Genomic DNA, 17,105 nt, shown 5'->3' with positions numbered 1-17,105 from the left:
AAAAAAAAAAAAAAGGGCAAAATTTTCATTTTTCCAAAGTGGTACTTTTTAATCAATAGCTTAGACTTTCAAATAATGAATCTCAATATTATTCAAAACAACACACATGCATTTAATTTTTTGCTTTTAACTTACTTTTCTTTTCCAGCCAATCTTGAAGCGTATTTGGTATACCATAAGGCTACATTAAATCCCATGGAAATCAATTCAAAAACAGCATCCTGCTGGACACTGGAGATAAAAACATAAGCATTATAATCTGTAAATTTTAACAACATTGCTACACGAAGCCTACTGGACACTGAAATTATAAAGATATGTTAACTGTTATATGCAAGTAACCATGTTTATGTATGTGTTTACAAATGATTCTTGTGTTTAATATAGGTAACTTAATATAGACAGTTACGAATGAATGGGTAAATAGCGGCCTCGTATGTGCTATGAAGTACTTCATAATTAAAAAACAAGAGAACAGTTCCCAAAGTTTACTGCACAAAGAGTATCTTAAAAAAATACACCTTTCACTTCCCTAAAACCCAGCCATATAACTCTTGGGCATCTTTATAGAACATTACAAGTCAAGATATGGTAAAAACACTTGCACATCCATATATACTGCTGTGCTATTCACATTAGCCAAGTTAGGGAAACAGCCCATAGATGTCCTTCAGTAGATGGGTGGATCAATAAAATATGGTATGTATACATAATGGACTCATCTATTAGAAGAATGTCATTTGCACGGAAATGGATGGGCCTAGAACAAATCATGCTCAGTGAAGTAAGCTAAGCTTAGAGAGATTAACAGTGCATGTATTCTCTCACATGTGGAAGCTAGATCTAAAATATAACTGGACATGATAACCTATATAGGACTCTAGACATTCACAGTCAGACTAAAGGAGAATTCCCTTAGGGGAGGAACCCAAAGATGTAACTCCTCTGAACATTTAAAATATTATAACATTTAAAATATTATTTAGTGAAATGAATTCCAGGAAACGGAAACATGGGTTTTGTTGATGGTGGGGGTGGTATTTGCTTTTTCTTTTTTAGGGGGACAATAAGGGAGCACAGAAAGGGAGAGAAGAAGGGTAAAACAAATGCAATCATGGTATTCAGTACACACTATGTGGAAAATAAACTATGTAACTTGTGGGTGTGACAGGAGGGAAACTGGAAGGTGGGCATTGTCCAAAAAAGAAACATACTCATTATCTGACTTATGAAGTGGAAACCCCTCTGTAAACACCTTAATAGTGACAATAAAGTTACATTTTAAAAAATAGGTCTTTTTGGGACTGCAGATTCAGAAAGTCTGGGACACGGCCCACAATCTGAATTTTAACAGGTATGCAAATGACTCATCAGAGTGGTTCTTTCATATAAAACATACCAAGAAAAACTGAATTCAGAAGAAATTGATGATGAAAAGCACAAAATCTGAATCGTGCCTTAAAAGATGACCAGAAAGCAGGAAATCTTAGGGTGAGAATGATGGTGTCAAAGCACAAGAATGCATAGACTTTTCTGGTCAAATGGAAAAAAATTAGAAAAATAAAAAAAAATAGGCTGGGCACAGTGGCTCACAATTATAACCCTAGGAGGATCACAATTAGAGGCCAAACTGGGCAAAAGACTGTGAGACCTTGGAAGTGGCGCTGTGGCTGAAGTGGTAGGCCCTTGAGCAAAAAGGAGCTCAGGAACAGTGCCTAAGCTAAGTTTGAGTCCCAGTACAGGCAAAAAAAAAAAATTAAATTAAAATTAAAAAAAATTGTGAACCCCCCCACCCACCTTAACCAACAAGTCAGGCATGGTAGTACATGCTTATAATCCAAGCTATGCCAGAAGTATAGGTAAGAGGATCTAAGATCTCAGTCTAAAGCTGATCTCAGTGAGATCTTACCTGAAAAAAACATAAAAGCAAACAGGCCTGGAGAAGCGGCTCAAATGGTGGAACATTTTGCCTAGCAATTCAAGAGCCTACATTCAAACACTAGTACTAAGCCCCCAGAAGAATCAAATTTAAGAAATTGTCAATAGCTTATTCATCACTGAGAACTTTCAAATGAATTTTATCTAGTAATCTAGTGGGCATATCTAATTTATAACTCTAAATAATAAGACCATTTTGCTTATTTGTATTGTATTGTAATAAATAAATTCCTTATCCTCCCCCCCCCCTCCGCCCACATGAAATGTTTGGGAAGGAACCCAGGGCTTCATACATGGTAGGTTTGTAAAAATTCTACCACTAAGCTACAATGTAATTTCTTTCTCTATCTCTTTTTTTTGTTGGTGGTATAGAGAGACAATTTTCACAGAGTATGTAGCAATCAAGCATGCAGTTTCACATGCACCAAACAATGTTGTTTGTCTGCATTACATAATTCTGTCTAGCAGACCTTTTGAAACATAGAATACAAATTTAGTGTGGTGAGAAGAAGACCCAAGTTTGTGTAATACAAAATATTTTAGAATCTATTAAAGTTTGTAATGTAATAAGACAGATGATTGATTCTTTAAACAGTCAACTAAGAAAAATATCTCAAATTTAGCCAAGTGCTGGTGGCTTGTTCCTGTAATCCTAGCTACTCAGGAGGCTGAGATCTGAGGATCAAGGTTCAAAGCCAGCCTGAGCAAAAAAGTCCTGACACTCTTTTCTCCAATAAATCACCAAAAAAGCCAGAAGCTGTGGCTCAAGTAGTAGAGCACTAGCCTTGAGCAAAAAAGCTTAGGGACAGGACCTAAGCCCTGAGTTCAAGCCCCAAGACCAGCATAAAAAAAAAGAGGGGTAACAATATTTGAAAAAAATATACCCATTACATTACTCATGTAACTGTAACCCCTCTGTACAGCATCTTTACAATAAAGATTTTTTTTTAATGAAAAAAGAAAAATATCTCAATTTGGGATGAGAAAGTGATTACAGAAGAACAGAAAATGAAGTCTTGGAAAATTTCAGTATCCAAAAATATTAAAATTAATGAAGAATTTACGGGCTGGGAAGTTGGCTCAGTGGCAGAGTGCTTGCCTTGCATGCATGAGGCCCTGGGTTCGGTTCCTCAGCACTACAGAAGCAAAAAAAAGCTGGCAGTGGTGCTGTGGCTCAAGTGGTAGAGCATTAGCCTTGAGCTGAAGAGCTGAGGGACAGCGCCCAGGCCCAGAGTTCAGGCCCCACAACCGACAAAAAAAAAAAAAAAAGAATTTACCCTCTACCTAATTGGGATATTGAGTCAAATGACAAATTCTACATATGACATTCCCAAGTAAAAAAAGGAAAATATTTGTCTTATTATAATGCCTAATATTCTATTATTCATTTACACCAATTTTCTTACTCTTATTATAATGCCTAATATTCTGCTATTCATTTACACCAATTTTCTTACTCTATTCCTCACAAAAAGATCTGTAACTCTTAAAGCAAAATCTAGTTGAAGAAGATGTCCAATGGAAGAAAGCCTGGAATGCTATCTAGCTACTTATGAACACTGCTTATACCTTTTCTTGTCAACCCCCATCATTTGGCAATCTCCAATCATTTCCTTTCTGTTGTTGTGAAAAAATATTCCAAAACAAAATTGAGACAAAGACAGTGGGCATCTTACAATCCAGTGGTTTTTTAAAAAACAGTAAGTAGGGGTAAGTAGGGGAAGGTAGGGAGGGAGGGGACGGTAGGGGGAAAACAATGGAGGGGGTAACAATGTTCAAGAGGAAGTGTACTCATTACCTCACTCATGTAACTGTAACCCTCTGTATAGTATCTTTACAATAAAAAAATAAAAATAAAAACTAAAAAAAAAAAACAAAACAAAAAACAAAACAGTAAGTACAGCCAGGTGCCAGTGGCTCATATCTGTAATTCTAGCTACTCAGGAGGCTGAGATCAGAGGGTCACAGTTCAAAGCCAGACTGGGCAAGGAAGTCTGTGAGACTCTTTTCTCCAATTAACCACCAGAAAACTGAAAGAGGCGCAGAGGCTCAAGTGGTAGAGTGCTAATCTTGAGCTGAAGAGCTGAGGAACAGTGCCCAGGCCCAGAGTTCAAAACCCAGGACAAAAACATAAAACAGTAAGTACTTTTTAAAGTGCGATCAATCAGAAAAAGTCAAGGAAAACTAAAATTCTGTTCAGCTGAAGGAATGCAAAAATGGAATGCCAGCGTAGGGTTCCAAATCCCCAAAACATTCTTTGTATGTTATTAAAATAGTCAAGGCTGTTCAGTTCCAGTTAATATTTGTATTAATACAAAAACTAGACTTGGTCTGGAAGAAAATCATCCTAATTTTACTGATAATATGTATGATGATTTAGGTCAAATGCTTTTAATTAACTTCCCAATTAAGAGAAAATGCTGAACAGTCTTATACTTTTCTTCAATACAAGGATAAAAGTTAAAGACACTGGATGAATACTTGGCTGCAATTTTACACTACATTAACACTGCTCACCTTGGAATCTGTCCTTGCAATGTATCAGTCCACTTGAAATTTTGAATATATCTTAGTTTGCTTTCCTGGGTAGATTCATCAGGTGAATTTATGAAACCTATGAAAAGATACACCTTAGTCTCAGAAAAAAAATATATACTACCTGTTCTATTTAGAAGGATTCTTTCTAAAAGAAAAGCAAGTAATTTTTTAGATTCCTGAAGGAAACTTCTGGCCCTGTTTTCCATACCTTACTCCTTCTCCTACTGTAACATAGTACAAAAAATGCATATATTTAATTTTTTAAATGTTAGAAAAAAATCACATACTATCATTATAATCTCAAATTTCTGAAATTTAATTATATAAAATAGCTAAAGACGACTAAATTGTACACATGTGGAAAATTTAAGAATTAAAAGTAAATGTAAACTCAATTCATGTAAATAACTAACCTTGTAAAAGTGAAAAGTACAAATCTGCTGCATTCTTCATCATTTCTGGATTACAGCTCAAATCAGTGAAGAGTTCAAGGAGGCGCATCCTGGATGATCTCAACTCACTTACATGAAACAGAGTAAAATTCAGTTGTATTATATGATTCTAAGCAAAAATGACTTGAAATGAGATGTACAAGTCGTTATGTCAAAAACGAACTTTACAACTTTGGTGAGGGGGCGGGGAGGATTGGGGGGGGGGACGGGGGGGGGGGGGGGGATTGGAAGGGATGGGAAGGGGAAACAAAGGAGGAGGCTACAATGCTGATAAGAAATGTACTCATTATCTTGCCCATGTAATTGTAATCCCTCTGTACAGTATTTTCACAATAAAAAAAAAATGACTTGGAAATATTACTATAAAGAGCTTTAAAACACAACGCTCACCTACATCCCCTACCTCTAGTAGATATGTATACCAGAATGCAAGAATAAATTTAATTAGCTAAAAACAAGTGAAATATCCTTCAATAATTTAAATGTTCTACTAAAAAAAGTCAGTCTAATTGAAGGAACAAATCATGGATCATATTATGTACCTGTTATCCCTCTTATAAAGGGGAGTCTAATATAGGCTTGTAGCTGGGCAGGAAGGAAGACCCTCTTTCAAAATAACCAGCAAAACCAGGCTGGAGGCCTAGCAGAGTAGTAAAAGCATCTACCTACAAGCTACAGGACCAGGATTCAAACCCTAGTACTGCCAAAAAAAAACCAAGAAACTTGCTCAATTAATACCTGTTGAATTTCACTAAAACTTACTTGCAAATTTTTGAAGCAGAAGGGCCAGTGACCATACCATAGTAGTTAAAAGAGATAGGAGCTGTAGCTTTTAGTGGGTTCCTATGAAACCAATGGGTCATTTTCTCTAGACGTGTTCTATATACAAAAAACAAACACATAAAAATTAAAGACAAAATATTTAATGACCAGCACATGATGTGTGAATGGTAGTTACTTTTCAGTTACATTTTACATATAATCTATTAGCATGAAACATATATTTCATCTCTACAAATCAATTTTTTTTTTTGATGGGTCATGGGGCTTGAACTCTGGGCTTGGGCGCTGTCCCTGCACTCTTCAGCTCAAGGCGGGTGCTCTACTGCTTGAGTCACAGGGCCACTTCTGGTTTTCTAGTGGTTTATTGGAGATAAGAGTCTCACGGACTTTCCTGCCCAGGCTGGCTTTGAACCGTGATCCTCAGATCTCAGTCTCCTGAGTAGCTAGAATTACAGGCGTGAGCCACCGGTTCCTGGCCAAATCAAATTTTTTTAATGAGGGTTCATTTATGGTTATGTTTAGATCAGATCTCCAAAAAACGAGCAAGCTTCTGGAAACATAACTTCAACGTAACAATATGCTACAGCAGTAATGTTAAACTTCATTTTGCATAAAAAGCACCTGGGAGTGGATTAGTCTTGCTAAAATGGAAGTTCCAATTCAACGGTCTGGGGAAGAACTGAGATTCTGACATCATAGATCCCCAGGCTACACTAACAAATAGTGAAATATTAGAATTCGGTTGGACAGCTGTAATTGAAAAGGGTACAGGACCAGATAAATCTAGTATCCATACTTGGATTAAGTGGAAATCCTTATTTATATACCAATTCTTGAAATACATTTATTTATTTTATGTATTTACTTTTTGGATAATACTGGAGTCTGAACTCAGGGCTTTGGCACTCACTACCACTTGTGCCCAACACCCAGCCTCTACAAGGTTTGAAGTTTATTTTCCACATATTGCTGACAATGGATTACAGCATGTATTCTATAACAAACATACTCTTCCACAAAACACAGTTTTTATAATGCAAAGACAATATCTGATGACAATTACTACTCAAAAATAACAACATTTGAGAAACTAAAGTGAAATGCCAACTTAAAAAAAATTTACTCATTTTAGGTTTAGACTTTAAAAAAGTGCCCAGGCACCAATGGCTCACACCTGTAATCCTACCTACTCAGGAAGCTGAGATCTGAGGACTGCAGTTAGAAGCCAACACAGGTAAGAATGTCTGTGAGACTTTTTATCTGCAATTAAGCACCAGAAAACCAGAAGTGGATCTGTGGTTCCAAGTGGTAAAGCACTTGAGTGAAAAAGCTCAGAGACAGTGCCCAGGCCCTGAGTTGAAGCCCTATAGTGGACAGGAAAAAATAGTGTATATTTCCTGCTTAAAAGTCCCTGAGTATCTGGTGCAAGTAATTACATTCCCAGAATATATAAGAAAATTCGGGTAGGATTTATTTAATTTGAAGGCACTGCACTAGGTTGTCATCAACTTTTCTTATTAGAGGAAAAGGTGGACTGCACAGCATTGTGAAATATCTATGTTGAGCACCTCCCTTATGTTATTTATTTATTCATGGCCAAACTGGTTTTGACAAGTACCGAGTATTTCATGAACAGAGGATGTATTGTGTGCTCAATGAAAAACAGGACAAGTTCATTTTACATGTCCTTTTGGAAGTGTTGAGGGATCCGTAGCTCCACGGTAGGTAGACCGCCACTGGCCAAGAATCTGCAAGGCCCTAGGTTCAACCCCCAGCACCCTCAATCGCTTTAGAAAACAATCACCTAAAAATCTTGCATATAAACCACCTTAATGACTAGGTAAATACATCCTGCACTTGCACATAGATCAAGCTCTCTGAAGGGTTGCTTTGACGAAGGCAAAGTGTCCTGCGATGACTTTAACCACCCTATTTTCTGCCCCATCTTCCAATCCCACGGATGACCAGGCAGGCACTCAGGATGAAGGAGGTCACCTAACCCACCACCACAGGCCTACGGACACTACTGACACGCCAGCCCCGCCCCCAGCCCCGAGTCCGGCAGGAACCCACCTGAGCCTCCGCTCCCAGCATCCACTTCCTGCCCACACCTTCCTCACCCCAGACCCCGGGCGGCGACCCCACGCACGCGTCGTCCCCAGCGAGCCCCGTGGTAAACAGGCACCTCGGTAGAAAGCCGATGCCATCAAACCCGGAGGGGCGGGGAAGCCACCACCGAGCGGGTCCCCCCGCCCGCCCCGCCACCCCACCATTTAGCTTACAAACCCAATGGAGATGCGGGGCGAGGGATACTCATCTATTAGTACTACTGATTCACGGACCAGCATGCAGTCTTCTTCTTCTTCAAAAGCACCATCCAGAGGTCGAAGGAAGCTGATGGCAAAGCGGCCGAGCAGGAAGGGGAAGACGAGTAAAGGGTCGTTCTCGGACTTACCTGCCGGGGTTCTCAAAGTCGGGGTGCCACTCTTCCCGAGGGGGGAGATGGTAATGTCGGGGTCAGCCAGCCAAGAAAGCGAGGAGTCCGACGAGCCCAGGCTACAGACGCCGGAACCGCAGAGCGGCAGGCCGGGGCCCGGCCGGCGTCACGTGACCGGCGGCCATGACAGCTGCGGCGGCGGCCCGAGGCCTCGCGCGGTGGGCGGGGGGCTCCCACGCCGCTTGCAGCCCCGTCTGGGCGCTCGGGGCCGCCGCGGCCCTTCCTACCTTCTCCTCTCCGGCCCTTCTTTACCCGCCTGGGTCGCGTCCGAAGAGAGGCAGGAAGCAGGCGGCCGGGCCTCGGATGCGAGCGGGGACGCCGCCTGAATGACGCCGGCGACGGCGCTGGGCGGAGCGGGGACGGCCTCAACCTAACGCGGGGCGGGGCCTGGCGGGCGGGGCCGCGGCGGGGCCGCTCCGGAGCCGCCAAGTTTGGCTGTGGCGGCAAATGGGCTTGGGCGGCTCCTCGGCGGGTGGCGGTGGCGGTGGCCGTAGCGGTTCCTGCTGGCCCTGTTGATGTCGGGGCCAGGCCCGGGGAGGATGGCGCTCTAGAGCCCGGCCTTGCTTCTGAGGGGCCGGGGCGGGAGGGGGCCGGGGCGGGGACCGGCCATGTCGGAGGTGACCCGGAGTCTGCTGCAGCGCTGGGGCGCCAGTTTTCGGAGAGGCGCCGACTTCGACTCGTGGGGCCAGCTGGTGGAGGCGATAGACGAGTATCAGATGTGAGTGACGAGCCGCGGGAGCGGGTTCCCCCCGCCGGCCTTGGGCCCCGTGCCCCCCACCCTCCACCCCGCCCCGTCCCCCTTTCGTGTTCCGTCGGCGTCTCCATCACTGGGTGTGCTGCCAGGCTTCTCAGGGTGGGGCCCCGCAGGCTTCGGGACGGGAGTCCCCCCTGGCCCCCGCGAGGCTGCTCCGGGCATCCCGGTCTGGGGCGGGGGGGCGGTCCTGTCTTTCCACCTCCGCAGGGCGAGTTCCATTCAACAGGTAGCCCCCTCTGTGCGGGGGGCGCCGGCCCTCCCAGGCTACCTACTTAGTTCCTTTCCAGCTTCCCACGGGTGCCCCGCTTTCCACTCAGTTTCTTTTCCTTTTTTTTCCTCCGCCTCTCCTGGGTTGCCCCTCCTCGATGATTCTCCCCCTCCCCCTCCTAAATCTCTAAGGAGTAAGTGTGTGTGTTCCGCCCACGTTCAAAGGATGAGTGGCCTTGCTCTGTGTGTGTGTGTGTGTGTGTGTGTGTGTGTGTGTGTGTGAGTAGAGAAGTGGTTGTGATTGGAGGGGGTGCTCCCCAATTTACAGTGAGGGCCAAGGATGCTACTCCTGCCAAAAGGAAAAAAAAAAAAGGTCCCCCTCTCTTGGGCTCCTTCCCCACCCCTCTTTTCTGATGAGCTCTGTTTTCACAATTCCACCTCGATTTCGTTTCGCTTTCTGGGGCTGTTATTTGCTAGGCTGTGAGTCCCACCCACCCCCTCGCTCAGTTGCTTTGGGTGGAGTCCGCGCAGGATGTGAACCGAGGAGAGCAAAATGTGAATTAATAGACCACGCACGGGAGCCACCACTCCCTCCTTGAGTCCCTCCTCCTTTTCCTGTGTACAGTATATAGCCTCGGGGTACATGTGAGCACCAATTTCCCTTATCTACCTAAGTTGAATTGCTTGCCCTTTCTGATTTAATAAAAAAAAATTTTAAAAGCTTTAGGGATGTTTTATAAATGAGAAAGCAAGGTTTGTGTCTACACATCTTGCTTGATTTCTTTGCACATATCACTGAAGGTGAGACTTGCTTCCTAAAATTCTTTCTTGTAAACTGTTGCCATTAAAGTACTTGGTTTTAAAGCAAGTTATTGTTTGCGGTTTCACAGAGTAAGAAAGAATGTGTGAGTAAAATCCACACACTTACACCCCCATGCTTTCTGGAAATAATACAGGATTAGTACTTGGTATATCATTCTGACTCTTACCCTTCAAAAGTTACTTGCTTTTATCTGACCAATAAGATTATTTAGATATGTAAATGGTTTCTGTTTCATACTACTGATTTCGAATTGCCTGTAGTTCCCCCAAACCTGCAAACAACTATGCTCTGGGCCTTTGTTGTTGTTGTTGTTGTTGTTAAGGTGATGTACAGAGGGATTATCATTTCATAAGTCAGGTAATGAGTACATTTCATTTGGGGCAGTGTTACCCCTTTCTTTACTCTCTCCCAGTTTTCCCCGCCCATCCCTGCTTATAAGTTGTTTAGTTCATTTTCAACATAATGTCTACTGAATACCACTACTGTATTTGCTCACCCTTTGTCCCTCCATTTCTGGAGGCTCTGAGCCTTTTCTCTGTGCCTAACAACTGTGAACACTTACTTTGCCCTATCATATGATTTCATTTGCTCTTGTAACTGTTCACTGAGAATGTAATTATTCTCATTTTACCAAATGAAGAAACAAAACCTCAGGTTAAACACTAGGACCACAAAATTGTACCAAAATTTAGAATTTTTTAATTAATATTATGTCGATCTTGTCTGTTCTAATACTTAAAGAGTTTAAGGTGCTTTTTTATGAAACATTAATGGAGTGATTCTAAATAAAATGGTCAAATTTCAAGATTTCCTTTATTAATGAATAACGTACCATACAGGTATTCTAATTCTGTGTGTTAATGAAGAATGCATAGCTTGAAATATAAAATGGCCTCTCATTTGTGATGTGATGGGATCTAGAAGCTGTTGGCACTGGCCTACACACCTCCCAATGGAAAGTGAAGAATACCGTGTCTAATTGAAATTACAAAGGAAAATTAGATATGCAGACTATTTCCCCGAAATTTGTGGCAACATCTGAATGAGCTTAAAAGTCTGATACAAAACTGTTGTTGGTTCTATGTACTAATCTTTGAATTTTGAGAAATTCAGAATAATCCTTCATTTACTACTATAAAACTGAAAGGTCAGATTTACTTTTTTTAATTTAATTTTATTGTCAAGGTGATGTACAGAGGCTTTACAATTACACAGGTAAGGTAGTGAGTACATTTCTTGTCAAACATTGTTATCCCTTCCCTTTTTCTTCTCCCACTTTCCCTTCTCCCCAGTCTCCACCCAAGTTGTAAAGTTCATTTCCAACATGTTGCCTTGTGAGTATTGCTGTTGCATTGGTTAGCCCTTTTCTTGTGTCACCATTTTGTTGTTCCTCTTCCCTTCCCGAATTCAGATAAACATATATCGAATACACAGGATACCAAAATCAAATCCAGTGACAACAAGGGATAAACCATAAGAAGGGAAAAAAAACACAAGAAAAAAAGAAATAACTTCAAATTTCAGTAGACAGTTTTTGATGTTGGCTTAAACTTTGTAAATATACTATGAGGGTCGATGGTTTAGGTTTGTCTAGTGTATTTAGAGTTGAAGACAAAATGCTTTTGTATTCAAAAGAGCTCTTTGGAAGGAAAGATTGCAGCCAAGGAGGCCAGTTAGGGACCACTCTTAATGATGTGAGCAATTACCGACAGAATTTTCTTTCCAGCTGGATATTAAGAGTGAAGCAGGAAGACTAGGGTAATTAAGGGTTCTAATAGTGTAGATAGTCATACAATGGTTCAGGAACTGGTTTATGAAGGGAGGGGGACATTGGAAAGATGGAACCTTACACTAGCTGTAGTGTTTCTTACACAATTTCAACATCAAATTTCATCATCAAATGTGAGGGGTGGAGTTAAAACACAACATAAGTGGATTTCTGCACTCAAAGTTTAATGGAATGTTTTAGACTTGAATATTGCAATTCCAAAATATGAACAGAAAATGTTTCCCAAAGCACACTTCAGAACTTGAGTATTCTTTCTGGAACACTCCTATCCCCTATTATCTGTTCAGGCTGTTTGGTCACCTACTTCTGGTATGTTCAAATACTACTTTTTTAGTAATACCCCCTTTGGCCACCTATTTAAAATTGTAAAGCCTCCTAGCCACCCTTCACTCCCTGCATCTCAGTCTAGCAACCCTACCCCTCTCCACCCATCCTCCTTCATTTGTTTCCAAGGCACTGGTGATGATATAAAATGTATCTTATGTATTCATTTTGTTAATTGTCCTTCTCTTCCAGAATATAAGCTCTTGGAGGGTGGATGGGGGTGGGGAAGGATGGTGTCTGTTCTATTCTTAATATCCAGAGTAATACTAGATTCTGAGTTCATAATTGTTTAGATATTTCATAATTATATTCAAGAGTATGCTGTGAAGCATTAAAAGGCTGATGCTAAAATGCTGTAAAACAAAGAGATTAGGCGAAAATTTTTATCTAAAATATACATGGACAGTTTTTAAAATATTTCCATTGAACAGGTTGTCTCTTCCAGCTACCTGGGCATATGTGATTCCTAACTTGTATAGTAGAATGGAAACTCACTCAGCCAAACTTGGTCTTACTCTAGCACAGTGATAGTTTGGGATGCACTAGTTTCTGCATCACTAGAATGATGTGGAATTTCCATCCCTCAGTTGTTTGAGTGTTTAGAATATACTTAAGACACTCCCTTAAGAACAGTACTAGGGTAGTTTTAGGTACTTTAATGTAGAGTGGAAAGAACCTATAGAGAAGTAATTTCAAAGCTTTCTTTTACAAGTAGAATGTCACCTTGTATTTGTTCAGCTGGTATTCAGAGCAAGTTGATTTTCCTTCAGTGAGCAATATCTTAAAATATCTTAAATATCTTTCATGATTTAAAAAATAAAGATTTTTGTAAGGTTTAAAACATAATTTTTAAAACTCAGGCATAATTAATACACTGAAATTCATCCATTGTAAATGTACAATATAATGATGTATGTATGTGTGTATGAATGTAAGTATGTTGGTTCCAGGCCTTTGACTCCGAGGTCTGGTGCTCACTCAGCATTCTGCTGGTATTTTACTACTTGAGCTACATCTCCAGCTCACTATTTGCTGGTTAATTGACATGGAGTCTTGTAGACCTTCCCAGGCTGGCTTGGAACTGAGATCCTCCAGGTCTTAACTTCCTGAGCATCTAGGATTAGAGGCATGATCCAGTGGTACCCAGTTAATGATTCTTTAGTTATATTTACCAAGTTACACGACTATCACTACAATCGAATTTTAGAACATCTCCATCACCTACAAAAGATTCCTTGTTCCCATTTGCAATTTTTCCATATTCCCATTCTAGTCCCAGACAACCATTATTCTATGTTCTGTCTATAGATTTGTCTTTTCTGGCATTTTATGTAATTTGATTCATTCAATATGTGACCTTTTGCACTATGTAATGATGGTGTGTTATCATAAACTTAATTTTCTTCTCTAAATTTTCTGTGATGTGTCTGTTCAAATGTTTTGGCTAATTTTTGAATTATATTTTGCCTGTTGGGTTGTAGTTCTTTAAATGTTCTGGATATGTCTTTGATTTTTGCAATATTTCCTCTCAATCTGTTGCCTAGTTTTTAAAACTTGACACTGAATTTAGTATCCTTTCTGCTAACTTTTGAGCAGGAGTAACTCTTGCTATACTTTTTTTTTTTCTAACAATGACCCTACTTTGGTTAGTTGGTAGCTACAATTAGCAAGTTATGTGTAGAATAGAGAATCTTGTCACCCTGTAACTTCCCTAAGTTCAGGGATATAGAGCTTATATTGCTAAAGACAATGAGACTATGGATTTCTATAAAGTACTCCTATTGGTGATAGTAAGATTAGAAAAAAAGAGTAAGGAGAATGGAACATTGTCTTTATAGAATAAATACATACACGTACATATACACAAGATGTGTGTTTTACATTTTTGGAGACACTATTATGGAGAGAAAGCAGTTTGATTAATATGGTGGAATCATCCTAGACAAATATGATTTTTTTTTATTGGTCAGTCATGGGGCCTGAACTCTGGACCTGGGCACTGTCTCTCAGCTCTTCAGGTCAAGGCTAGCGCTCTACCACTTGATCCACAGTGCTTCTTCTGGCTTTTTCTGTTTATGTGGTGCTGAGGAATCGAACCCAGGGCCTCATGCATGCAAGGCAAACACTCTATCACTGAGCCACCTTACCAGCCCTGTTGTGATTATTTTATAGCATCTGATCTTTAAAGATATGCTTGCATAGCCTAGACTGCCATCTAGCACTTGTAGTTTTTGTTGTTGGTAGTGTTTTTTTGTTTTAGTCTTTTTTTTTAATGTCTTCAGTTGTGTAATGGAATGGCTAGCACTTGCTATGCTTTATATTCCTGTCTTTATTTCCTACCCAGAATAATATAGTATATGTGGAAATTCTTTTGCCAGTTTTTCCCTGAAACTTTTAAAATTGAGATGAATATATAACAAAACTTACAAAGGTACAGTTGAGGATTTTTTTAGTGTGCTCACTATTTTGTGCAGTCATCACTTTCTAATTCTAAACATAAGCATTCCATCATCCCCCAAAGAAACTCCATACTCAGTATTAGTCAATTCAAATTCCATTTCCTGACAACCACTAACCTGCTTTTTGTCTCTATGGATTGAATACATTTTATGTGAATGGAATCATATAATGTCATCTTTTATATTAGTTGTTTTCTGTTTTGATGTGTGTGTGTGTACATGTGTGTGCGCGTGTGTGCTCACATGTACATGTGTGTGTACTCACTGGTCCTGTGGCCTGAACTCAGCCCTGGTACTATCCCTGAGCTTTCTTGCTCAAGACTAGTGTCCTACCACTTGAACCAGATTTCCACTTTGGCCTCTTTTTATTGTATGTATGAATGTATGTGTGTATGTATGTATGTACGTACATATGTACGTATGTATGTATGTATTTTTGTCTGTTGTGGGGCCTGAACTTGGGGCCTGAGCACTGTCCCTCAGCTCTTCAGCTCAAGGCTAGCACTCTACCACTTGAGCCACAGCTCCACTTCTGGCTTTTTCTGCTTATGTGGTGCTTCATGAATGCAAGCACTCTACCACTGAGCTACCTTCCCAGCCCTGGCCTCTTTTAAAAAACATTTTTATTTGATGGTTAGTTGGAGATGAGAGTCTCACAGACTTTGAACCACAATCTTCAGATCTTAGCCTCCTTAGTAGCTAGGATTATAAGCATAAGATGCCAGTACCTAGCTGTTGTAGTATTTTTGAGTTTCATCCTTATTATAACATTTTATTTGAATTGATTCCTCTTTATGGCCTAATAATATTCAGCTAGATGGATATACCACATTTTGTTTATCTAACAGTTGTTTAGACATGTTGGTTGTTTCCACTTTTGAGCTATTTTGAATATTGTTACTATAAACATTTGTGCATACAGGTGATTTGTGTGAATGTAACATTTTTACTTCTCTGGGGTATATACCTAGGAATTTAAATTTTTGGAGTCATCGTGATATTTCTTTAATTTTCAGAGGAACAGATTTTACATCATTCCATTAGCAATGTATGAAGTTTCCATTTTTCCCATTATTATTCTCACTTTTATTTTTTAAATTATATCCACCCATCCACATTGGTGTGAAGTGGTATCTCATACTTTTGATATATTTCTTAATCTAATGTTGTATCTCTTCATGTACATATTATTCATTTTTCTATCTTTCCAAAATATCCAGATTATTTACTCAAAATTGGTGTGTTATTATTAACTGTACAACTGTCAATCCTTTGATTTTTGTTATCTCAGAAATAGCTTTGATAGTATGAGGTTGTGGCTCAAAAGGTAGAGGTGCCTGTCTAGCAAGTATGAACCTCAGTACTATTAAAAAAAAGAGAGAGAGAAGGAAAGGGGGGAGAAAGAGTGAGAGTGAGCAAGTGAGAGAACTTTTGCTCTTTATTGATGAATTTAGACTAGTATTAACACAGATCCATCCTTGAAATTTTACATGAGGCCTCATTGCTGTTTTAAAGTACAGTGATTATTGGCCAAACAATGATTTTTGTTTCTGATTGGTGGAGGAATTGTTTTTCTCATGAAAATGTTTCCAAAATATGTCTTGATAGAATATTGTCATTTTGTCTTTGTTATAATTTGGGTTTGGAGTAAGCAGCAAATTAATGATAGACTGGTAAACTATCTTTGGTTGATACCATTATTGTGCTCACTAGAAGTGTTTAAGTAGAATCTGTAAAATTATGTCTAGTTACAGAAGAAATTCATACATACCATAGAAAGTTGGATTAGATGCCCTTTGAGATTCTTTCCAGCTTTAGAATTCTGTTTTTACTTCCTAGAGCTGGAATGTGTTCCAGTGAAATAACATGAAAGTATTGTATCTTATTTTTATCATCACTGAGAGTGGAGTTTGACAAAAAGTGTCATGTACACTTACACTTTGAAAAACAGAACAAAGTACTACTGTAAGTCACAGTGTTTTAAAGATTTAAATTGTTTCACCTTGTTACAGTTGAGATAGTTTGCTTTCTTCCAATTCTGATGAACCTTTTCTTCTTAAACAGATTAGCAAGACATCTACAAAAAGAGGCCCAAGCTCAACACAACAATTCAGAATTCACAGAAGAACAAAAGGTACCATAAGATAATTTCTTGATATATCTGATTCCATATGAAAAGCGTTCTTTTGGATTCTTTAAAAAAAATTAAAGCGAAACTGTATGAAGCAAATAGAAGATCATACTGATTATGCTTTACGTGACATTAAGTGATACTCTAAACTTTTATGAACCAAATCTTATATATCCAAGTATATAAATTAATAGTTAAGAAGGTGTGCTATAAATCTGGAAGCAAAATGAAAACTTAGGCAATTAAAATATTTTAATGATATTAAAATATCAAAAATATTAAAATATTTTAATATTTTATTTTTTTAATTTTAATTTTTATTTTTTGTGAACATACTGTACAGAGGGGTTACAATTACATGGGCAAGATATTGAGTACATTTCTTATCAAGCATTGCAGCCTCCTCCTTT

At 39.5% G+C, this 17,105-nt stretch overlaps 2 protein-coding genes across 3 annotated transcripts in view; one reads left to right on the top strand and one right to left on the bottom strand.

Annotated features, from left to right (window-relative positions):
* Positions 1-8,321, bottom strand: part of Brox (BRO1 domain and CAAX motif containing) — a 20,397-nt gene extending 12,076 nt beyond the window's left edge. The window contains exons 1-5 of the mRNA XM_013015262.1: positions 8,167-8,321; positions 5,691-5,807; positions 4,890-4,996; positions 4,456-4,552; positions 136-231 (exon numbers count right to left, since the gene is read on the bottom strand). Coding sequence (XP_012870716.1) covers positions 136-231; positions 4,456-4,552; positions 4,890-4,996; positions 5,691-5,791 — 401 coding nt within the window. The 5' untranslated portion in view covers positions 5,792-5,807; positions 8,167-8,321. The remainder of the gene's footprint in view (positions 1-135; positions 232-4,455; positions 4,553-4,889; positions 4,997-5,690; positions 5,808-8,166) is intronic.
* Positions 8,322-8,606: 285 nt separating this feature from the next.
* The window catches only part of Aida (axin interactor, dorsalization associated), a 33,015-nt gene continuing 24,516 nt past the window's right edge, over positions 8,607-17,105 (top strand). The window contains exons 1-2 of one of the 2 annotated variants that reach the window (XM_013015329.1): positions 8,607-8,926; positions 16,629-16,698. In XM_013015329.1, coding sequence (XP_012870783.1) covers positions 8,817-8,926; positions 16,629-16,698 — 180 coding nt within the window. In that variant the 5' untranslated portion in view covers positions 8,607-8,816. The remainder of the gene's footprint in view (positions 8,927-16,628; positions 16,699-17,105) is intronic. The other variant, XM_013015330.1, reaches the window with a different exon arrangement.

This window comes from Dipodomys ordii, unplaced genomic scaffold (assembly GCF_000151885.1).
Source record: "Dipodomys ordii isolate 6190 unplaced genomic scaffold, Dord_2.0 Scaffold26, whole genome shotgun sequence".
Taxonomy (NCBI): Eukaryota; Metazoa; Chordata; class Mammalia; order Rodentia; family Heteromyidae; genus Dipodomys; species Dipodomys ordii.
Note: the sequence above shows the minus strand (reverse complement) of the source record. Positions and strands in the feature narration are given on the sequence as shown.